Source organism: Canis lupus, chromosome 8, assembly GCF_011100685.1.
Source record: "Canis lupus familiaris isolate Mischka breed German Shepherd chromosome 8, alternate assembly UU_Cfam_GSD_1.0, whole genome shotgun sequence".
Taxonomy (NCBI): domain Eukaryota; kingdom Metazoa; phylum Chordata; class Mammalia; order Carnivora; family Canidae; genus Canis; species Canis lupus.
Window position 1 is genome coordinate 33,818,650 of NC_049229.1, and position 23,585 is coordinate 33,842,234.

Consider the following 23,585-nt stretch of genomic DNA (forward strand, 5'->3'; position numbering starts at 1 on the left):
TGCCCCCTAAAGTCAAACATTCATATCTAGAGCCCAGCTCTAGGTATTTAACCAAAAGAAACCCCTGGACGTGTATAACGGGGACTATGTATGAGAATATGCATGGCGGCAATCAATGTTCACAATAGCCAAATCTGGGGAACCTGGGTGGCTCAGTTGGTTAAGCATCTGCCTTCGGATCAGGTCATGATCTCAGGGTCCTATGATCAAGCCCCACATTGGGCTCCTTGCTCCTCCCCCTCCCTCTCTCTGTGTGCTCTTTCTCTCTCTCTCTCTCTCTCAAATAAACAAATAAATAAATAAATCTTTAAAAAAAAATCGCCAAACCTGGAAATGACCCAAATACAAATTGCTAGGAGAGACTGGATGAAGATTAGATGAATAAATTGTGATCTCATCTCATAGTGGAATATTATAAACAGTCAAAACAAAAGAACTGCAGTAAGTGAATCTCAGCCATAGACTATTGAGTAAACCAATTAAGTACCAAAAGGGCTATCTGCAGAATGATACTGTTTTGATAAAGTTAAAAACTACTAAAATTTTTTAATGTGTAATTTTAAGCATAAACGCAGATACAACAAAACTAAAATAAAAGGAAACCAAGGAAATGAGAAACACAAGATTCAGAATGACAGTTAACAGTCAGAGGAAGAGGGTGAGGTGGGAAGGGTGAGGGGTTATGTGTAGGTTACTGACCAGGCCCTAGAGTTTTTGTTTTGGAGGGTCAGGATTAGGAGATATTTATTACTTTTTAAAAATAACTCAGTTAATAAATAAAAGTAGGCTTTACTTAGACCAATAATGAGACAGAGACATGAGGTCCAAAAATAATAATTAAATAATAATAATTTTTATAATTTCCAGATGATGCTTATGATCACCAAGATATGAAAACTTTGCTATCCTTAAGATATCAGAGCATTTGCGGGCCTCCTATAGAGACAGTAGTCTGTATACATTATTTTGAATCCTTAAAATAACTTATAAGATAAGCTGGGCATTATTTAAAGATGCACAAACCAAGCTTGGAGACATTTAAGAGACCTGTTTGAGGCCACAATACATGTGAGGGCCAAAGCTGGGATTGCAATTGAGGTCCTGTTTTCACTTCACCCTCTGGCTTCTAGCAGCCAGAGCTGTCAGACAAGGAGAGAGTTCTCAGGAGGTCTGGCCTTCACAGGCCCCAGTGGTGAGCCACCAGGAAATTCTACTTGGGAACTAACCCCTCATCCTTTTAGGCTTTGCCACATCTCTCCAAATAGAGTTCACCCATCTTTTCTATTCATTCTCCAGATGAGATCTGTGTGGAAACCCTATGGATAGGAGCTAAGTGCCACACTCACTCCATTCCTTATAACTCAGAAAAATCTCCCTCTAAAATTCTGAGTCCAAGATTCCCCTGCTTACAAACCTTCCAGAGCAGAAGTAACTTCGAAAGACAGAGGCACAGCTGTAGTTGAAACTGTAGTGGACAGAGGCTCCCATCTCCTCGACAGCTGAGTAACAGCAGGAACACCAGATGTGGTGAAGGGGGAATCTTTTCCTTCCTCAGTGTTACCATTTTCTCCAGCAACCTCAAGGGTAAAAACCTGCTGCTCTTGTGTTGCCAATGATAAAGTGGCTTCTGGTTCTTGAACAGCTGTTGTCATCTCTTGAGTGATGATGTCTTAAAAGGGGGGAATACAATATTTTAAAATAGACAAATTCCCTATACCTTAAAATGTCACTCTATAATTAATAATTTGAAAAAAAAAGAAGATAGCTATTTCAGGGTACGGGAAGGCAAATGGATTGCCCAGATACAAAATGTCAGCAAATAAATGTTTTCAGTGTTGCTGCTTTCAGGAGCAATGAATCAATCTAAGACAGAGATAAAGAAGTTAATATATAAAGCATAAAATAAAATCCAAAACAAAATAGGAAGATCAACAATTGAGCTCCTTTTTGTGAATATCAACACAACCAGTTTGTTAAGAAATAAATTATACAGTTCTAAATTATATTTAAAATTTCTCAGCATATATATATATATATATATATATATTAGTTTTCACATTTGCATTTCTGAAGAGGAAAGTTACTATTTTCAATAAAGGAATAATTATTACAATAACTAATGTTTATTGAGTTTCTATTATATGCTTTAACACATGTATTTCTATTATATGCTATATACACACACACTGCTGTGTATATGGTGTTATTTTATCTTCTAAATGTACTAAGGGGAGGTAGGTACTAATATCATTCCATGGAAGCCATATATCATAGCAGTCAAAAATGCAGGCTCTAGCACTAGAGTGGTGCTCAGCTGAGCATTTGACTCTTGATTTTGGCTCAGGTCATGATCCTAGGGTCCTGGGAATTGGCAGGGATTCTGCTTGAGGATTCTCACCCTCTCCCTCTGCCCCTCTACCCACTTCTCTCTCTTGCTTTCTAAAATCAATAGATAAATCTTTTTAAAAAATAGTAGTATCTATATCATAGAGCTGTTATAAAGAGATAACACATGTAAAGGACACCTGTGTGGCTCGGTTGGTTGGGCGACAGACCCTTTGTTTTAGTTCAGGTCATGATCTCAGGGTCCTGATACAGAGCCACTCCTCGGGCTCTGTGATCAGCTCGGAGTCTGCTCGAGATTCTCTCCCCCTCTCTCTCTGCTCCTCTATCCCAGCTCGCACGTGTGCACTCACTCTCTCTTTCTCTCTCTCAAATAATTAAATAAGTAAATAAAATAGATAACACATGTAAAACACTTAGCACATACCCCAGTACTTGTATAAGTATTCAATAAATATCAGCTATTATTATCCCATTTTACAGACAAATTATGTTTAGAGAAGCTACATAGTTAGTGCTCTTAACCACTGTGCTAACTATGCTGTCAGTAACAATGGATGAGCGGATAAAGAAGATGTGAGATACACACACATACACAGTGGAATATTTTTGAGCCCTGAGAAAGAAGGAAAACCTGTTGTTGCCCAAGAAATAACTTGAAGTGGCCTCTGTAGAAGATTTGTATTTGCATTTTTTTAAAATTTTTTTTAAGATTTTATTTATTTATTTATGAGAGACACAGGCACAGACACAGGCAGAGGGAGAAGCAGGCTCTGTGCAGGGATCCCGATGTAGGACTCGATCCCGGGACTCCAGGATCATGACCAAAGGCAGATGTTCAACCGTGGAGCCACTCAGACGTCCCTGCATTTGCTTTTAAATCATAAAAGAGAATGAAACAGACCTCAGTTGGGTCCACTTTCTTTCCAACATTACAATCCCCCCAAATACATTATTAAATACTATTTAAGAGGGTCAATATTAGCTCCCTTCCTAGGCAAGGGTGATGCTGGAAATTTCCAATACTGAGCCACTATTAAAACTTAAGTTTTAGGGATCCCTGGGTGGCGCCGCGGTTTGGTGCCTGCCTTTGGCCCAGGGCGCGATCCTGGAGACCCGGGATCGTGTCCCACGTCGGGTTCCCGGTGCATGGAGCCTGCTTCTCCCTCTGCCTGTGTCTCTGCCTCTCTCTCTCTCTCTGACTATCATAAATAAATAAAAACAATTAAAAAAAAAAAAACTTAAGTTTTAGGGGATCCCTGGGTGGCTCAGCGGTTTGGCGCCTGCCTTTGGCCCAGGGCGTGGGCCGCGTCGGCTCCCAGCATGGAGCCTGCTTCTCCCTCCTCCTGTGTCTCTGCCTCTCTCTCTCTCTCTCTGTGTCTATCATAAATAAATAAAATCTTTTTAAAAAAATAAAAAATAAAACTTAAGTTTTAGAAGACCCTATTATCCCTCTTTTTTTTTAATACTAATTCTAGATACATAGTGTCTTAGCAAGTCCAGTAAGTTATACTATGAAAAATAACATTCTAGGGATAGCTGAAAAGATTTTCTCAAAGTTCTTATTAATGACATCATGGTATTTCCTATTACTTAAAATACTTTTCCTTGAAAACAATTTATTTGCTTTAAAATAATGTTTGTACATTTTTTCAGTCTAAGTGGTTCCTTCATTTGGTCCCCATTCCATTTGGACTATTTTTTCATCTGAATTGAAGAGATTCCTATATCTGATGGATTGATAAACTAGGTTGTAAGACAATATAAGTTAGAGTAAGTTCTTACATATGCTTCATATTTGCTCTATGTGACATTAAGCTTTTTTCTTTCTTTTTTCTTTCTCCAATAACACTGATGGTAAATCTCTCAAGAGCCAGGATTTTCATTGCCCTTTTAGTATCCAGCACCTAGGACAATGCTCTGCTTGCCATACAAAGATAATATATTGTTTTATCTTTTTAAGCAGTATGCATTCTCCATGTTGCCCTCATTTTTGAAAACATAATGAACACTTTTGAAACATATAAAAATAAAAATGTGCAGGCTAAGGTCATAGTTTCATGAAATAGGAAGGACTATCAAAATGGCATGGTGCTTTGAATGGGTGACTGCTGTCAGAGAAAAAAAGAGTAAGATCTAGAAACAGTGACGAACATTTTAAAAATATCATTCAAAATTTCTCCACATCTCTCTCTTATTCTCCTTCCTACAGAGAAAAAATAATATGATAATTATTATAGATTACTTTTAAAATCCGATCTTCATTTGAACCTGTGTAAGAATAAATTGAACCAGAGAACTGATAATAATCTCAGGTTGCTCATCCGTTCATAATAAACAAAACACCAAGAAATCATTGCATATCCCGAAGAAGATAATGTCATAAGTAGTCTCTGGGTCCTTAAATGATTGGCATTTGAGTGTTTACTTCTGAAAAAGACATAATCACCAGAAAATGGATAGAAAGCTTTTTGGCTATTCTCTGACGACTGTGTCAATAATCTGAGTTTTTCTTTTCTTTTCTTTTTTTAAGATTTTATTTATTTATTTATTCATGAGAGAGAGAGAGAGAGAGAGAGGCAGAGACACAGGAAGAGGGAGAGCAGACTCCATGCAGGGAGCATCAAGCCTGACTTGATCCCAGGTCTCCAGGATCAGGCCCTGGGTTGAAGGTGGCACTAAACCGCTGAGCCACCCGGGCTGAGTTTTTCATATTCTTTTTAGCTTGAACAACAACAAAAAAAATTAAAGTGAAAGGAATTATTTAACAGTTCCTCTCTCTACAAAGAACAGTTAGAGGGCAGCCCGGGTGGCTCAGCAGTTTAGCACTGCCTTCAGCCCAGGGCCTGATCCTGGAGACCCGGGATCCAGTCCCACGTCAGGCTCCCTGCATGGAGTCTGCTCTCCCTCTGCCTGTGTCTCTGCCTCTCTCTCTCTCTCTCCCTCTCTCTCTCTGTCGCTCATGAATAAATAAATAAAATCCTTAAAAAAAAAAAAAAGAACATTTAGAAACTTTCTGATTGGGATGCCTGGGTGGCCCAGCGGTTGAGCATCTGCCTTCCGCTCAGGGCATGGTCCCAGAATCCCGGGATCAAGTACCCCATTGGACTCCCTCCAAGGAGCTTGCTTCTCCCTCTGCCTATGTCTCTGCCTCTCCTTCTGTGTCTCTCATGAATAAATAAATAAAATCTTAAAAAATAATAATAATAATTTGAACAATGCAGGCAGTCAAACTGGATAATTTCATTCTGAATGGTTCTCTGTGTTCACTTACTCATCCACTGACTTCGTATTTATTGAGCATCTACTAGGTACCATATACTGTGTGATGTGCTAGGAATAAAAAGAAGTTGCCTATTAAGAGACTGTAGTGAAGGGGTGCCTGGCTGGCTCAGTCAGAAGAGCATGTGACTCTTGATCTCAGTGTTCGTGAGTTCAAGCCCCACACTGGGTGTAGAGATTACTAAAAATATAAATAAATAAACTTAAAAAAGAGAGAGACTATAGTTAAGTGAGGCAATTATGACTAAGTAAGGAGCATATTCAGTAATCAAAATAATAATCAGAGACACCTTGGTGGCTCAGCAGTTGAGCGTCTGCCTTCAGCTCAGGGCTTGATCCCAGGGATTCTGGGATCCAGTTCCTCATCAGGATCCCTCTAGGGAGCCTGCTACTCTTCTCTCTCTGCCTATGTCTCTGCCTCTCTTTCTGCGTCTCTCATGAATAAATAAAAATAAAATAAAATCTTTAAAAATAATAAATAATAATCACCAAATTCATTTTACTTTTTAGTCTGTATTAATACAAGCTAATGTAATTCTAATACATAAGCATCACAGATTCAATTATGCAATGAATAATCTAGAGTTATATTACTTTATCCTCCAGGAATATCTTAAAGTATTATGGAAAGTTGAAGTAAATTGTTCAGTCGTATCCAGTATCTTCATGGTCATGGAGATCCAACTCTCTTAATGGAATTTAAAAAACCAACATAAAAAAAAAAAAAAAATAAAAAAAAAAAATAAAAAACCAACATACAAAACAATTTCTTAAGGTTCTGTGAAAACTTACAGTATACTAGGTCTTTCTGTCTCTAAAAAATGAATTGGACATGTAAAATTTAATCTTATAATTTTAATTCAATTTTAACATTTTATAAAACACATTACTAATTTGGTATTTTCATTAATTAGGCTACTTAGTTGAAGCAACAAGATATACATCTTTCAAAACAATTTGGAGGGAGCAGATGCACATTATACTAAGTCTATCCTTTCCTCATGCTGTTATCTGACTAAATACACATAATAAAAGAAAAACATTATCCATCAGCAACAAATGTAAGACTCATCAGCTCACAACATTCACAGATATAAAGGCCAAGAAGAAGTAGCGCAGAATCAAGCCGACAGAGAGGATTTATCAGTATTTGTTTGTTTTGTTTTGTCTTTTTTTCTAGATAAATTTCTTTTCAGGAAAACAAAGTCAAAGAACTCCTATGGTTAATGCTATAAGACAGATATTTATTTAAAGCTTTCTGGTAAGAAATACCAGGAATATAAGTATCTTTTGCAACAATGTGTAAATAGGTATTCTATACTGTTTATTAGATCATTTAAATATACAGCTCATTCTTTAACATTTTCCTGAGGGTATACATTTTCATAATAACATATTTGAAAATTATCAGCCTATATCAGAGTTTCTCAGTACTGTTGACCTTTTGGCTCATAAAAGTCTCTGTGGATGGGGATTTTAGGATGTTCAGCAGCCTCTCTGGCTCCTACCTACTAGATGTCAATGGCACCCCTTTGTTATCACAAGGAAAAATGTCTCCAAAATTGCCAAATGATGGGGGTAGGGACAAACTTTTCCCGGTTGAATACTATGACCTGTATGCAGAGGTTATATTTGGGTGTCATTTTATATAAAATATATTTTTATTTGTTTACTCTTGCTTTTCATTAAAACTTAGATAACTTACTTCTAAATTATTGCTTAAAAAAAACATAAAATAAGACCTAAAACTAATACAATATTAGATGTCAGTTATATCTCAATTTTTAAAAAAAAAACAATAAAATTAGATTGAAACATTCCAAATTAAACAAAGTTTGTGTTTTTCTTTCTTTCTTTTACCTTTCAATGTATTTCCCAATGGTTGATGCGCCTCAGATTCATATTCTGAGATGGGAACAGTGGTCTCTAAGAAAAACATGGGATCATTTTCCTTAGTAGACTCCATGAAGTCTGCAGTATCTTGGAAGAGGCTCACAACAGAGACTTTCCTATCTTCCATAGGACTTGTGGGAATAAAGGAATTCTGATCGGTGACGGCAGATGATCGCTCCTCCCCATGCGCCATTAACAGGGCTGTCCCCAAGTGTGCTTCCCCTTCTGACAGCCCCAGAGCCACATCTGCAGCCTCTGTCACAGGTTTGCCCTCTTCCATACCTTCCATAGGGTCATTATCGATCTCTTGGGCTGTCTGAGACATTTCCATTCCCACCTGAGTCTCTATGTTGTCTCCAAGTGTGGGGGTCTTTATCTGGCTTACACTCTCTAATTTGGTATCATCCCACTCATCACTTAGGTCAGAGGCAGCTGGAACAGCTGTGCTGACACTCACTGTGACTCCCGTGGCTCCCAGCAGCCTGTCAGTTCCTGGCTCCACACTCAGGGTGTACTCGGAGGTTGTGAGCCAGTACTTGGTGGCAGTAGTCTGGGTATGATCAGCTGTCATCTGCAAAGGTTTCTCCCTATCAGGCGTGGGGCTCCCAGGCTCCGTGCCTGCTATGGGCTCAGCACCAAGAAAAAAAGCTGCCCCATGTTCTGTGCCTGCTTCAGATTTCTCAGTCCTTGGATTAGCAGTTAGCATTTCTTTAGTATCCACAGCAGATGAAGGTAAATATCCCAGACTAACTCCGTCCTGACTTTCAGTTGCAAACAACTGATCATCCACATACTTCAGAAAACCCTGTGTTGCTTCTGTGGTCCCCTCTCCAATGCGCTGAATGATGGTACTACTGAAGTGTCCCTCCTTCTTATCGATATGCAGACGAGCAGTTGCAGTAATGGGACTGGTTAGCATGGCCTTGGAAAGTCGGCTTTCAGGAGACACCCTCTCTGGCTGGCTGGAACCAAACCTTGCAGGGACTGCTGTCTCAGTAGCAGTGTAAATGCCAGGGCTATTAGGCTGCATGAGCCCAGCTCCTATGGGACGAGCTTCTTTGTTAGTAGGAAATACTTTATTTAATGATGTTGCTGATGGTCCTGCTAACACCATCACTGGTTCTTCAGAGACCACCAACTGGGGAGCGCACTTTGACGTAATAGACTTATTTTCTAGATCATCTGTGTTCATCCTCTCAGGCTGCCCCGTTTCTACATGAACATGTGCTATCTCCCTTCTTTCCATTTTGGGGAAGGCCACACATTGTGTGGCAAAGTTGAGAAGTACAAGGCTACAGAATGCCAGACAAATGTGCAATACAATTGGTCTGCTCATAGTGGAAGAGAAATGTGCACATAAATCAGCAGAGTTGACAATTCCAGTAATTGAGTCCTGCAGAAAAATAAAGCATATCAAGCTATCAAATAAACGTATTTTGTAAACAAGCCCCTTTAAATTAAACCGTAAGTAAAACAATCTTGACTTCATGCTCAGAGATGGTATGGAAGAGACAGCTGTTCTATTTCTTTGTACCTTTGAGACTTGGATAACCCAGTTCACTTTTCCCTGCTGAATTTTGCAGCTGATTTAACCTGAAGCTCTCTAGAAAAGGTACACATAGTTCAAGTACTTAGTTCATTGTTTCTTAAATATCTATTTAAAAAAATTACCCTTGAAGTCACATTTGCAATATTCTCCCCCAAATTCCTCTATTACCATATAGTCAAATAACTGGAGAAATAACATGTTCAAGATATGGAAAGTAAAACTTACATTTACTTATATTACATCAGAGAATGTTTCAAGTATTGTTTAAAATTATTAAATATAATCATAAAATACTGAATACCAGTAATATTCAAGAGGTTTAAGTATACAAATGATTTTCAATTAAAATTTCTCTCAAGGGACACCTAGCTGGCTCAGTAGGTGAAACACGTAACTCTTGATCTTGAGGCCGTGAGTTCCAGCCAGTTTATTTATGTAAAAAAATAAAGTTTTTTTTTTATTTCTCTTCAAAACATTTAAATTATTTCTTTTCTCTGTAATAACTATAAAAGTTATAGGCAAATCTTTGATGTTTCAAAATTTAAGGAGCAGAAAAGTTAAGAGTTAATTCAAGTAAGTGTGTTTTTAGGGAAAAAACTTTAAGAGAACCAAAACACATTTAAAATTAGCAATCTTTACTGAATCCATACTATTATAGGATTGAGATTTATTGCATTTTTTAAAGAAACTACTCACACTCTCGTTAAAACTAAAACTATATCAAAACTGCTAATTTTCCCCAAAAACTTGAGCTTTAGTTCTTTTTTTATCTACTTTGCTTTTTGGGCTCTTTCTTTTCCCATCATCCAAAATTTCTCAGATGCTATAGATATTCTAGGAAATTAAACCTAGGAATGAAAATTCTAAAATAAAAACTTAAACTTTATAAAAGTTATTATTTTTCCTTCTTTCATGTCTAATCATTAAACTACTTGGGTTAAGCATGTGATGCGCACACATAAAATATAAAAATTTATGTTTTCATAGGGTCTTCTCCCTTAAGAAGTTCAAAGCTTTCCCATTTAGTTTCTAGGTCTTTTTGTGACCAAAAAAGACCAGAAAAGGTCAATTCCTTGGAGCATGATCTAGACAGCTGAGGAAAAAAGGAAGGCTGAATGAATATGTGCTATCTCCCTTCTCCTTTTCTACACAACAAAAGAGGATTCCCTGGATTCGAAGCTGAGGCCTCCTGCCAAACTACCAGCACCTCATAAATGAGGCATCTTGGAAAGCACCCTCCAGGCCCAGCCAAGGCTTCAGATGTCAGCTTCAGCTGACATCATGACTGCAACTTCTTGAGAGACCTTGAGCCAGAACCACTTTAGGGTAAGGTAGTTGCTTCCAAATTCTTAATGCATGGAAATGGGATGAAATAATAACCATTTACTGGGGCGCCTAGGTCCACAGTCACTTAAGCATCTGACTCTTGGTTTCAGCTCAGGTCATGATCTCAGTGACATGAGGTGGAGCCCCATGTCAGGCTCAGGCTCCGTGCTCACCATAGAGCCTGCTTGAAATTCTCTCTCTCCCTCCGCCCTTCCTGATTGTGTGTGCATACTCTCTCGCGCATGCTCTCTCTGAAATAAATTAATTAATTAATTTTAAGCATTTATTGCCACCAAGTTAGAGATAATTTGTTACATAGAAATCTTAAATCTACAATACTTCAAGAGAATATAGGAATGAAGTGATGTCATGAGGTGCCATGTGCAGAAAAGGAACAGCACATATCAGGGATCAGAAATTTAGCAGCAGAAGAAAACTGAAGCCACGACTAGGAGAAAGCCACCACACCCCCTCAGGAATCCTCAGAGATAGTGAGAAGGATGGTAAGTTTCTCCATATGTGGGATGAAAGTCTGTAACAATTTTATTTAAATATTAAATTATATACAGGCAGCTAGCATTGTTTTAAAAGGAGAGAATATGCGAAAGATATTTGATAAAGAGGGAATAGCATGTCCCAAGGCATGTCAACATTCTGAACATTAGTTATCACCATACTTTAAACGATCCATAAAGAATTCCACTTCCAAAAAAAAGCCCACTTCATAGTCAGGTAACATATTTGGTAAGAGTATTTGACTTGCTGTTGCTGCCTCTAATTGTACTCCTTAAAACAAAAGTATAGTGGACACCTGGGTAGCTCAGTGGATGAGTGTCTGCCTTCAGCTCAGGGTGTGATTCTGGGTCTGGGGATCGAGTCCTGCATCAGGCTCCCTGCAGGGAGCCTGCTTCTCCCTCTCCCTATGTCTCTGCCTCTCTTTGTGTGTCTCTCATGAATAAGTAAATAAAATCTTAAAAAAAAAAAAAAAGGAAAGGAAAAACAAAAGCACAGAAGAACTATAAAGCAAGAATGTTCACAGTGGATGAAACTACATCCTTGTAGAGACAAGTTGAACTAAGAAACTGTATATAGTCAAACATATATAATAGCTATAGAACTCTCTGATCTATTCTTCCCTGAGCAAACATTTTTCCCACTTAGTGAAATCTTACTAAATGTCCCAGACAATGTAGGGTATGGCCTAAAGCCTTGGACTATATGATCCCATGCTTCTGGATAAAAGCCTGGAAAAAAACAAGCCATCATAAATGACAAGAGAATTTAGAGAGACAAGGACCTGAATCAGAAAAACAATTCCTGAGTCCTAGCTTTATTGTTGTTAAAACATGCTATGGGATACTGTGCAAATGGCCTCAGTCCTTCCTTTGACAAAATGGGGAGTTAAACAAAAAGTATTATAAATCCCTTCTACCTCCATGATTCCATTTTCACATTTTATCTACAGGACATAACATTAAAATACAAATGTTTTCATATTCCAACAATCATGCTATCAGGTAGGCAAGGCATTCAAATGATTGAATGGATGTTTCACAACTTATTTATATGTTCTGGAGTCATGTGGACTGAGAGGCAAATTTCACAAACAAATTAGATTAGGGGAGGCAAATCATAAAGATTTAATATAACCTCAATTGCCTTTCCCAGACAGAATTTTCCTTCAAGGTTTTATTTTCAGCTAGATCTTAAGCTTTAGAATTTTTGTGTGAAGGGAATTTTGCCATTGCTCTAAAAGACTTTCCTTCTGTAATTAAGTGTCAGCCACCTGCTTTCTAAATCCAACTAGAGAAAAAATGGGGGTGAACTGCAAGCCTATTCTATGTTTGTGTATTGCGGCCATATGTTCCTTCTCCCCACTATTCAAAAGCAATGCCTGAACTTTAAAAGAAGCAGAAAAGACAGCCTATAAGAACAACAGCAGGGAGCACGCCTCCAACTCAGATACATTGGTAAATGACCTTCAAGTTCTAGGTCTTTCTCCATCTTTCAAAGCACAGTGTAAGTTCACACAGCCACTCCGGTGAGGATGGTGTCCCCCCAAGTGAGAGCTACATGACATTAGCAAATAAAAAAGAAAACGCTGACAACTGTCAATTCAACAGCAATATTTCTAAAACTAAATAATCATCTATAATCATATGTTGAAGGCTATAGGCCTTTTCTTTTCTTTTTTCGCCCCTCAACATTGTATCCCCTTCCTGGCAAAGAGCCTGGCACAGAGAAAATGCTCAGTAAATATTGGCTGAACAAACAGAAGAATGTCTATAGCCTGCTTTGTTGGGGAAGGGGAGGGTAGGGAAATTTCACTGCTAATTAGTACTCTGTGTCTTAATTATCTTAAATTAACTCAATCATAAGAATATTTAACAAACAAAAGAATATTCCTCTAACTTTTCTTTCATACCATGGCAGTGCTGGTTTCTTTCCATGATTAGCCATCAGTGCAAATTAATTCAGGTAAATAAACTCTAACCACATTGCCGAGAGTGGATATTGGCTTCTAACAGCTTAGAAAGCATCCTTTTCAGAGCAAGTCAGCAGCACTTTGTCTATCACTTGCTATCAAGGTATCCTAATGGCTCTGAGGTCCTCTAAACAATGTACTGCATTTCTGCCACCAGTGGGCAGATAAGCTTTCTGTCACCCATTATCTTTGACAATCTTAAATAGATACAGTCCAGAATCTGTCTCCTTGTCAAGTCTAGGCATATGCAAGTCACAAAGACAAATGAAAGACAACATAAAAAATACAGACTTAGTCACCTTGTTAGATTTAATAATCAGGGTTTTTTTAAACACTTGGTCAACATTTCTTCCAACTAAAATGTATACTATTGCTCAGTGTGTTACCAAAATGTAGGCACAAGGGTAACCAGCATATGAGAACATTCTCATCGGTGGCAAAGCTAGCTTTTCAAAGGAAATGGAGTTCCCTGTATAATATAGAAGGAACATGAGCATTGCCCTAAGAGTACTCAATACACAGAAGACCTATAGAGTATGCCAAAAAACTGGTGACAAACTGCCTGACATTTCCCTCTTCTTGGACAAACACAAATACCATAAATAGCTATTCGGGGAAGAAAGTTGTCTATAGGGTTTTGGGAAGAAAGCTGCCTAATCTTAGATTCTTATTGTCTCCTGAAAGAAATTTGGATGACACCTCAGACACACCATCTTCTTCACCTAAACTTTAGTATCATCCTGAACTCTTCTCTAAATTCTAGATTCACAGCTTCTGTGGATCCTTTCCTCATAATATCTCTTGTAATTGTCCTTCCCATCACCTCACTAGATGGTTATTTTAACGGTCTCTCAACTGATGATGCTGTTCAGACTTTGTCCTCTCCAGTTCATTTTACACAATCTAGATGGTTTATTCTTAAGAATAAAAATGACAATGTGGGACCCAGGAAATTTAACAAAAATCCCCTACCCCTGGACAAGCAGAGCAGGACTAACTCCATTTTGTGCTGCACCCGCCACCTCCTGTATGACCCCCACATGACCTGCTTATTGCTTAAGGTGCTGCCCCACCCTAGTCGAGCCGCTGGGCACACCCTTATCGGAAATCGGCTCATAACAATGTAACCCCGCCTTGTGCCCGCCAAAACTGCCCGCCGATTCTGACCAGAGTGATAGGCCAGTTCAAATGGTCACTATAGGGTGAATCGTGATTCAATCGGCCACCTGCGTGTGGACCGACATGACTGTGCAACTTTCTGTGTATGTTACAGTCCCACTGGCCCCCATAAAGCTGCTACGCCTCTTAGCCTCGGGGTCCAAGTCCCTGCTCCGCTGTGTCGGGTACACTTGGACACAAGCTCAAGCATCGGTGTCGGCTCCTTGGTGGTTTCTTGGATTCGTGATCTTCGGCCCAGCATTCAATAACCCATAAAAAATGGCCACCATTTGGAGGATGCTATGTGCCAGGTGTTGTGAGTGCCTTATGTAAATTAGCTTATTTAACAACAACCTAATGAGATAGACACTACCATAATCTCCACTTTTTTTTTTTTTTAGAAAGCTACAGACTTTATAATATATATATTTTTTTTAATTTTTATTTATTTATGATAGTAACAGAGGGAGAGAGAGAGAGGCAGAGACACAGGCAGAGGGAGAAGCAGGCTCCATGCACCGGGAGCCCGACGTGGGATTCGATCCGGGGTCTCCAGGATCGCGCCCTGGGCCAAAGGCAGGCGCCAAACCGCGGCGCCACCCAGGGATCCCATAGAAAGCTACAGACTTTATAGAGAACAATTAACTCGCCTATGAGATCATGCCTGTTTTTTTTTTTTTAAAGATTTTATTTATTCATGAGAGACACAGAGAGAGAGAGAGAGGCAGAGACACAGGCAGAGGGAAAAGCAAGCTCCATGCAGGGAGCTCAACATGGGACTCGATCCCGGGACTCCAGGATCAGGCAGGCCCTGGGCTGAAGGCAGCGCTAAACTGCTAAGCCACCCGGGCTGCCCTCATGTCTGTTTTTGAACTTGTGAATTCTGTCAGACTTCAAGTTTTCTCCTTTTGCCAAACACATCATTTAATGTCACCAAATTGCCAACTGCTGAACTCCACATCTATAATGTAACTGGTTACCACTAGTGTCCTGTACTCTACTCATCACCAGCTGAGTATACTGCCCTTATGGGCCATACTCATTTTGGATCCCCAAGTTTCGCTCACAAGACTACAGTACCCAGAACACTCCCTCCTTCCCTACCCTGGGTATCCAAATCCTGGCCCTGTCCTGTTTACTAACTGCTGTCACAAAAAAGCCTGGTCCAATCTCTTCCCACCCTTCTCCCAACTTCTCCAACACAAAGCATCAGATCTGTAAGTCATGCCACTTCAAACAAGAGTATGTTCTTTGCATGCAAACACTGGTGTTTTAGCTTCTTTTGTTTGCCATGTAATTACTAATAATGGTAGGCACACAGAGGAGGTGTTCGATAAATATTTGCTGGAGTGTAGCAAACATAAATAACTGTTTATTTATGTGAATGTGAAAAAGGATGTTCAGAGTCTCCATTTTATGCCATAAGATTTTCAATGACATGCCAGGGTCTACCCATGTCTAATTGTGTATTTTGTTCATCACTTAGCCAATTTTGGCTACACATTCAATGTATCATTTTCATAAGACTAATGACCACCTGTATTCTCATTTCTGCTATATTTTAGGTTTTCAAAGATTTTATTTCCATAAAAAAAAAATAGATCAGGGGCACTTGGGTGGCTCAGTCGTTGAGCATCTGCCTTTGGCTTAGGTTGTGATCCCAGGCTCCCACAGGGAGCTTGCTTCTCCCTCTGCCTATGTCTCTGCCTCTGTCTCTGTGTCTCTCATGAATAAATAAATAAAACCTTTAAAAAAATAGATCAATACTTCCAAGTGACAAGTCTCAGAGCTTCAGGTTGACTCGCTTCCCAATGACCCCCTCACCTCTTAAAAACTAATTGATTCTTTGCTTGATGAGAGGAAAAAGAAACTCTTTCCCTTCTTTGCTTATATCTTAATAATCTTTCCATTTTGTACTTTCTGATCCTCAATAATTAATTTTTCATCATCTTACCTTTTCTTTTTTTTTTAATCCTAAAGGTTCTCTTGCCAATGCTATTTCACTTGTCTAAAGCTGAGTTTATCAAGCCACTGACCCTATTAGCCCATCTGTGGCACACAGCATTACAGTACCCCATTTCTGACTCACTGTGCTATTAACAACTGTCATTGGCCTAATATATTGGCTTTAGGATCATCTGGCCCCCGTCATTCTTCACTTTAAATTAAGGAGCTAGCTAGAATGACAGATGATCCTTTCAGCAGCATGTTTGGCCACAGTGGAAGGAGGGAGAATGGAGTAACCACAAAGAAAAGCATAGTTCCCCAGGAGGAAAGCAGCATCAGTGCTGACAGGGAAGAGGGTAAGTGGGCTGGGGTGAAGAAGGTCACACCAGTAACTACCAGCAAAGTGCTCTACCATCCCTGCAGACCACAACTAAGTTCTACGTACACTGAGCCCAAGAGCTTTGTTCTCCACGATACGGCAATGTAGACAAATGCTGATGTCGGTGCTTATAACCCCTAGCACATCATCCTATCCCTGGGAAAAGAAGCCAAACTGAAGATTTAAATATTGGCTCCAAGTACCAGTCCACCTTGGGCAAATCACTGAAACTCAGTTGCCTTATTATAAAGCGGAGGTGACAATGCTCATTCTCTTCCCTTTTTTTTTTTTTTAAGATTTTATTATTTATTCATGAGAGACACAGAGAGAAAGGCAGAGAAGCAGGCTCCACGCAGGGAGCCGGATGGGGGACTCATCCCGGACTCCCGGATCACGCCCTGAGCTGAAGGCAGACGTTCAACCACTGAGCCACCGGGGGGTCCCGCTCACACTGTTTTCTTCAAAGCGTGGAAAAGAGACAAAGCGTGGTAAGAGACATGAAAACAGTCTGAAGAAAAAGTTTTAAGTATCATTCAACTCAAGACATGTGAGTGTGATACCAACACACATTCCCCCTCAAACTACAGCAATGTGAGCAATTTGAACCATCCATAACATCCTTTTCCCCACTAGGTATTTCCACGGAGCTTCCTCTTTCAGCTTCTCCTGTGGACAAAATGACCTGGGAATTGCCTGATGTTTGCAGAATCCTGCCCTAATCCATCTTGGTCAACAAGCTCTTCTCCATCCATCACACAGTTCTTTTCAATGACCCAATTTGATATTTCATTTCTGTTCTTTGTGGTTTATAAAATTCATTTGCTTGACAAGATCTCTAAGTACTAGCTGGCATTTAAGGAGAAAATAATCCCCAGGTAGACATTTCAAGGAACAAACATAATATCTGACATTTCAAGTTGAAACCTGATTCAGATACTTTTCTTATAATCACCCAGTAAACACAATATGGAAAAACAGAATTGACCACACATTTAATTAGGGGATGAGTTTTCATTCTACAGAGACTAAACCCAGCTTCCCTATATGAGAAAAAAAAAATTCAATGAACAAATATGCAACTCCATACACAACTTTTCAGGCAAACATCTGCTAAATATGAAGAGTGAAGTACATCTTAGTTGAAGAGTGGAAATGTTCTACAACAGGTAAGCCCATCTTCCTCATTTTGATTCTATTCTTGCATTAAACCATTTCTGTAACAGCAAATTAAGATATTGAAAAGTCTAGCAAGAAACACCAGAATATAACAGTGAGAAGCCTCCTCTGAAAACAAAGACAAATCTGCATCTCCCTAATTGGCTCTGTTGCTGTAGCTACCTCAGACTGGTGAGTCTTGGGAGTTTTGTGAATAAACACAATCAATATCAAGTCTGCTGCGTAAGTGTTTGGTTCATCATTAAGACAAATATAACAGCTCTACCTCAGTCATAAGAGTAAGACCACTCTTAAATCTTTATTGTGTGTAAAAGCAGCAAAACTGTGATACTGTGAAGTCTCACCCCAGTTTTGAGTTTCTTTCAATAGATGCTACAGAGGGCTTCTGCTGGCAAATGAGCAGAAATCAGTCAATGACTTTAAACACGCTTGGCTTCAACAGTACTCCTTGGAGTCCAAAAGTGTGGTCAAGGAAATACACAAAAAGTTAGGGGAGGCATGCAAATTCTGGCCACACATTTTGCTTCCTACAGAAGTCCATCAGAACCCTAGAATGGTTTTGTGAACCACTCCTGCTCCCCCTTAACTCTCTAACTAAAACTTCCAAAGAGAGAATGCAGACACTGTAAAGCATCCTCTCTCCTCTCCTCCCTATCAGCTCTGCCCCGAAATTAGGTGCCAAGATCCCGGCAGCTCCTCGAGCTCGGCTTGGTAAAGGCAAAGATTTCTCATCTTCGAGAACTCCAAACTCTTGGGAGTCCTAAATTTTATTCACCCCGGCTACCTTCGTTCAGCCAGCTCACCAGTCAGGGGTTACATGCGTGTTATCTACGCAGGTCGGGTTTTCTCCGCGACCAGGACGCATCTGCGAGGTCTGGGCACCTCCAGGCAACACCTACCAACCATTCTGTAGTGTCGGGCAGCGCCTGGCCTCCTCCACGTCTATCCCACAGGCCCTCTTTCCAACTAAGCGACCTTTCCAAGCAGCATCCTCCTGCCATGTCCGGGGGGACCGGTCAGGGTCTGAGCGAGGAGGCTCCGTGGCATCTCTGCGCTAAACACTCAACTGTTGGTTTTCTGCAAAGTAGCAGAACACATTTCGGTGGCCGCCGAAGCCCCTCTTCTCTCCTCGGCTGCCGGACACTGACTGGCACCGGGGACATTACGATCGATGCTCTGAAAGGAGCAAATCGGAGTCCTGAGGAACTTCTCCACCCCAGCCGTGAGGTCGGGAGGGGAGCGAGAGAAGAAAGAAAAGCCCACACAAAAGCAGCCAGCCCTCCAAGCCCCGCCAGCACAAAGGCCCGCGCGCTGGTGCGGAGCCGGGAGGCTGGGCTGGGGCGAGGAGTGCGGCGAGTCCTCCGAGGCCTGCGCGCCGCGCCCAGCGCGCCCCGAGCGGCCCCCGCGCCCCCCGCGCCCCGGCACAGCGTCCCGGCGGGGGCTCGGGGCGCACGCCCAGCGCGCCCCGGGGTGCCGCGCTCCCCGGACCGCAGCGCTCCCGGGGCGACCCCGCGCCGCCCGCCCGGAGCCCGGGCTGCAGGCGCGGCCGCCCGAGCGGCAGGAGCCGGGCCCGTGCTCACCTGCTGTGCGCCTTCAGCCGAGCAGCGCGCGGACGAGAGCGGCGGCGCCCGCGCTGGGCATCCCCGGCGCGGCCCCTGCAGCGGCGGCGGCTCCTTCTGCCGTCTGGGACGCCCGGAGGAGGACGCTTCGCTTTGTTGCTTATTCATGAGGCCGCGACGAGAGCTGGCGATTGGGCGGCGGAAAGATGTGCCCGCCCCGCCTCCGCTGGCACCGACACCCGACGCCGTCGCCTCACGCCCCTCGGCGCCCACTTCCCCGCCTGCGCCCCGCGGCCCCGGCAGAGCAGAGCAGAGCGGAGCGGGCGGGGTGGGGTCCAGCTCGGGTCCCGGCTCCCGGCGCCCCGCCGGAGCCCCCTGCCCTGCTGTCCCTCCTCAAAGCCCGGGCTTCTGCGGCCGCACTCGCCCAGTGCCTACGGCCAAGGCACTGTTTTCGCTGGAAGAGCCCGAATTTCTCTGGTCCTTGATTAAGGCAAAGGATGCACGTCGGAAGCTGCAGCGTATTCCTTGTGGAAACTGTTCAGGTGAGGCGTGCCTCTAAGTAGGATCGTGTAAAGTAACCCTAAAAGTATTCCTTTCTCAGAGAAGTTAAAAATAAGTGCTAACTAGTAAGTATGGTTTATTGAGCCCTTACTCCTTCTGAGAACAATGCTAGGTGCTTCGATCTGCTCAATCGACTCAATAACTCTGAAACACTAGTAATACCCATTTAACAGGGAAGGAAGTTGAGGCTGAAGGCTGTGTAAGTTGCCCGAGATCTTATAGCTAATGTGGGCCGCCTGGAATTCCTGACCTCCATTCTTGGGTCTGTCAGTGATTTCATTTACTTTTTCTATTAGCTCTCATTACGGGTAGAAAGAGATATTTGGACTCTAAAGGCCCTTTCTAGAACAACCACCACCTGACATTTGCAAAGCACTTTTCACATACGTTATCCCTTGCACATGTTAATTCCCTTCATTATAATAGCTTGTCTTAGTCCTGTTTTGTAGTAATTTGTAAACACCTTCCAGACAGAGCAAGGTCTTTTTTACCTTTGACCCCTTACACCTAACACAATGCTCAAATATGCCCTGTTACCTTACCCATTCCACCTCTCTTTAGAAGAGATTATATTTCCAGAAAGGTTGTCAACAAACAGTTGTTGAATGGAATGTGATTGGATTGAATTGAATATGTCAGATCCGTTTTTATGTAGATTCAATGTAATACAATATAATACATTATACTGTGACCAGGCCTTCTACCTGAATTCAATACCCACCAGGTGGATAAACTGTACCCAGCCTGACCAAGTTGTGTCTCAACATTTTATTTTTATGTCCATTGTTTGAAATTTACACCCTATCTCATAAAAACAATGTTATATAGTATGGTAAGATTCCCAGCTAGACCACAAAATTGGGCCTACTTGACCCAAATGCAGGTAAATAATACTGATTAGTAACAACCTGACTAATCAGGTTAGACCAGAGGACCAAAGAGAAGAGGAGAAGACAAGAGAATAGAAAATGATTCCAGCTCCCCAGGCCTCTGGGACCAGCTTTATATAAATATTTGAAATATCCAAAGTTTCATTGACATCTACCTGCCTCCCACTCTGCATCCCTTTCTAACAGCCTAGTATGGTCCTTTGAGACCCATAATACTCTAGGTCCCAACTACAAAGCTCAACTCCCCAGATCTACCTTACACTCAAAGTTTTCCATTCTCCAAAATTACCATTCTCCCATAGTAGAATTCTTTCTTTTTTTTTTTAAGATTTGTTTATTCATGAGAGAGAGAGAAAGGCAGAGACATAGGCAGAGAAAGAAGCAGGCTCCTTGCAGTCCCCCGATGTGGGACTCAATCCCCAGACCCGGAATCATGCCCTGAGCCAAAGGCAGGCGCTCAACCACTGAGCCACGCAGAGGACCTCCATAGTCCCCATAGTAGAATTCTTTTCTCCTTTTCCTCAATACAATCATTCAGCTTACAGTAAAAGTGATCTTATTGGAACTCATTTATACTAGTCCTTTATCCTTTCCCAAATGGTTGGTATTGCTTTAAAAAATTCTGATTATTGCAATTTACCTCAACAGCTGCTATTGGGTATGTGGAGTGATGATAAGACCCATTCTTCCACCCCAGCACACACACAAATTGTAAATCAGGGAAAGTTATATCTAAAAGTCAAATCAATAAGTCCACTCATGGGCGCCTGGGTGGCTCAGTCAGTTAAGCATCTGCCTTTAGCTCAGGTCATGATTCCAGGGTTCTGAGATGGAGCTCTGTGTCAGACTCCCTGCCCATCCGGAGCCTGCTTCACCCTTTCCCTCTACCTTTCCCCACTTGAGCTTGCTCTCACGCACTCTCTCTGTCAAATAAAAAAATAAAATCTTTAAAAAATAAAATAAATAAATCCACTCACAATAAATGTTTTTAACCTTTTATGGGTAAAGCAAGAAATCCTATGTATAAGAAAATCTGGGAACACCCAAAACCCCGATTAAAGTAATAAGAAAAGAAGCTGAGGAATGAAGTTTTGGGGTTCTCAGATTTAGCAAATAGAAATAGAGAATGTGGGCAGCCCCGGCAGCCCAGCGGTTTGGCGCTGCCTGCAGCCCAGGGTGTGATCCTGAAGACCTGGGATCGAGTCCCACATCGGGCTCCTTGCATGGAGCCTGCTTCTCCCTCTGCCTGTGTCTTTGCCCCTCTCTCTCTCTCTGTGTCTCTCATGAATAAATAAATAAATAAAATCTTAAAAAAAAAAAAAAAGAAAAGAAATAGAGAATGTCTGTGTAGTATTTGGGACATATTTATGCTAAAAATATTATTTATCTGAAATTCAGGTTTAACTGAGCATCCTGTATTTTACCTGATAAACTTTGCAGTATTAGATGGTTACTTCATCCTGGTTGGTCAGGCCTTTGTGTCAGAAAGAAATTGGTCACATGTAGCAAACAACTGGATAACCAACCCGAAGGGTGGACAATGTCCATTCAAATACCATCCAGAGGGACACCTGGGTGGCTGAGCTGTTGAGTGGATACCTTTGGCTCAGGGTGTGATGGGCTTGATCCCTGGTCCGGGAATTAAGTCCCACGTCATCGGGGTCCCTGCAGGGAGCCTGCTTCTTCCTCTGCCCATGTCTCTGCCTCTCTCTCTGTGTCTCTCATGAATAAATAAATAAAATCTTTTTTAAAAAATACCACCCAGAAAGGAGAGTCTTGGCAATGCAAACTTGAGCATTATGGCGTCCCTGACAAGGCTGTCATTACATTGGGTAGAAATGCTTCACAGTATACCAACTGATTCTCTTTATTCTGATTCCCATGTACCAAGTAACTATCTGACAGCTTGACTTCCCATGTATAATGTCTTGAAGATATTGCTGAAATAAAGATCTGTGAACTGGATTATGTGTGTCTATTTGTAACAACTCTATCTTCAATGCCCACAAAAAGTGGGTTTCTGGGTTTCTGGTCTTGCAAAAGCAAGAACGAGACCCTGAGTAGGGCTGACATCACCAGTATAAGTACCACTTAAAGGCTAACATAAGGGCTCTTAAAAACCAGCTGGCAGGACTTCCCCAGACTGCACCACTGTTTCCTGAGGATGTTTTCAGTTTTAGTTTGTTTTGTTTTCATTTGAAATTACACCAGCAACAAGGACTTGAGGCAATAGAACAAAATGAATGAGAGAAGCATCTGAGGAAAAATCTTCCTGGAAGGCTGAGTTTACCTGGAAATCACCTCACAACTATTGCTGTCTTAACCCTCTGGCCTCCCCTCCCTTCGTTTTTGAACTCTCTAAAACTCCTTCCTTTGATGTTTTGATCTTACAGGTTCCCAAGGCACCCAGCAAAGAGGTTCTGCCATTAAAGAAGAAGGACAGGAGGTGCTATGTAGAATAGGAGTCATTTGAAAATTGCATATTTAAATCTTCACTACAAAAGATAGTCTTTTCTTCTGACCTTCCTAAAAGTTTATGAACACAAGCTTTTCAGCATCTTCCAATGTTCTCTGCCCAGCTACTCTCAAGACCCTAATTGTTTTGGAGACTTCTCAGTTGCTTTTAATTTTTTAAGTAGAAATTCCCAGGATTAGACTTCAGTGTGAAACTGTCTTGCTAAGAATACTCCACTCACTCCGGGTATTCAATAAATATTTGATGGTTATGGTGATGATGATGTAAATAATGGTAATGATGGCAGATCTGTTCTATTCATTCTGATAGATGTTTTCATGGCATCCAAAATCCTCAGAATACTTGACATGACCTATTTCAGTGTTAATGAGCTTAGATTTTTACTTCATACTAAATTATGTCTTTAGTATGCCATTTATTGGAAAAACGGGTAAGTAGAATAAATCCAATAAGCAAATGGTTTTTCTTAAAGAAGGCTTTGGAACAGCAGATTTATATACACCGTAGTTGCTTTAAACTGTTAACAGCCCACTATATTTATCTATATTTTTTTGTAACTCC

The 23,585-nt window shown here is 41.2% G+C and overlaps 1 protein-coding gene across 8 annotated transcripts in view; it reads right to left on the bottom strand.

Annotated features, from left to right (window-relative positions):
- Positions 1-23,585, bottom strand: part of ARMH4 (armadillo like helical domain containing 4) — a 164,513-nt gene that overhangs the window by 111,013 nt on the left and 29,915 nt on the right. For 2 of the 8 annotated variants that reach the window (XM_038544816.1, XM_038544814.1), the window contains 2 exons: positions 7,486-8,911; positions 1,415-1,669 (listed from right to left, as the gene is read on the bottom strand). In XM_038544816.1, coding sequence (XP_038400744.1) covers positions 1,415-1,669; positions 7,486-8,854 — 1,624 coding nt within the window. In that variant the 5' untranslated portion in view covers positions 8,855-8,911. Of the gene's footprint in view, positions 1-1,414; positions 1,670-7,485; positions 8,912-13,850; positions 13,872-18,437; positions 18,647-19,118; positions 19,248-23,585 lie in introns of those variants that run through there. The other 6 variants (XM_038544812.1, XM_038544817.1, XM_038544813.1 and 3 more) reach the window with 6 other exon arrangements.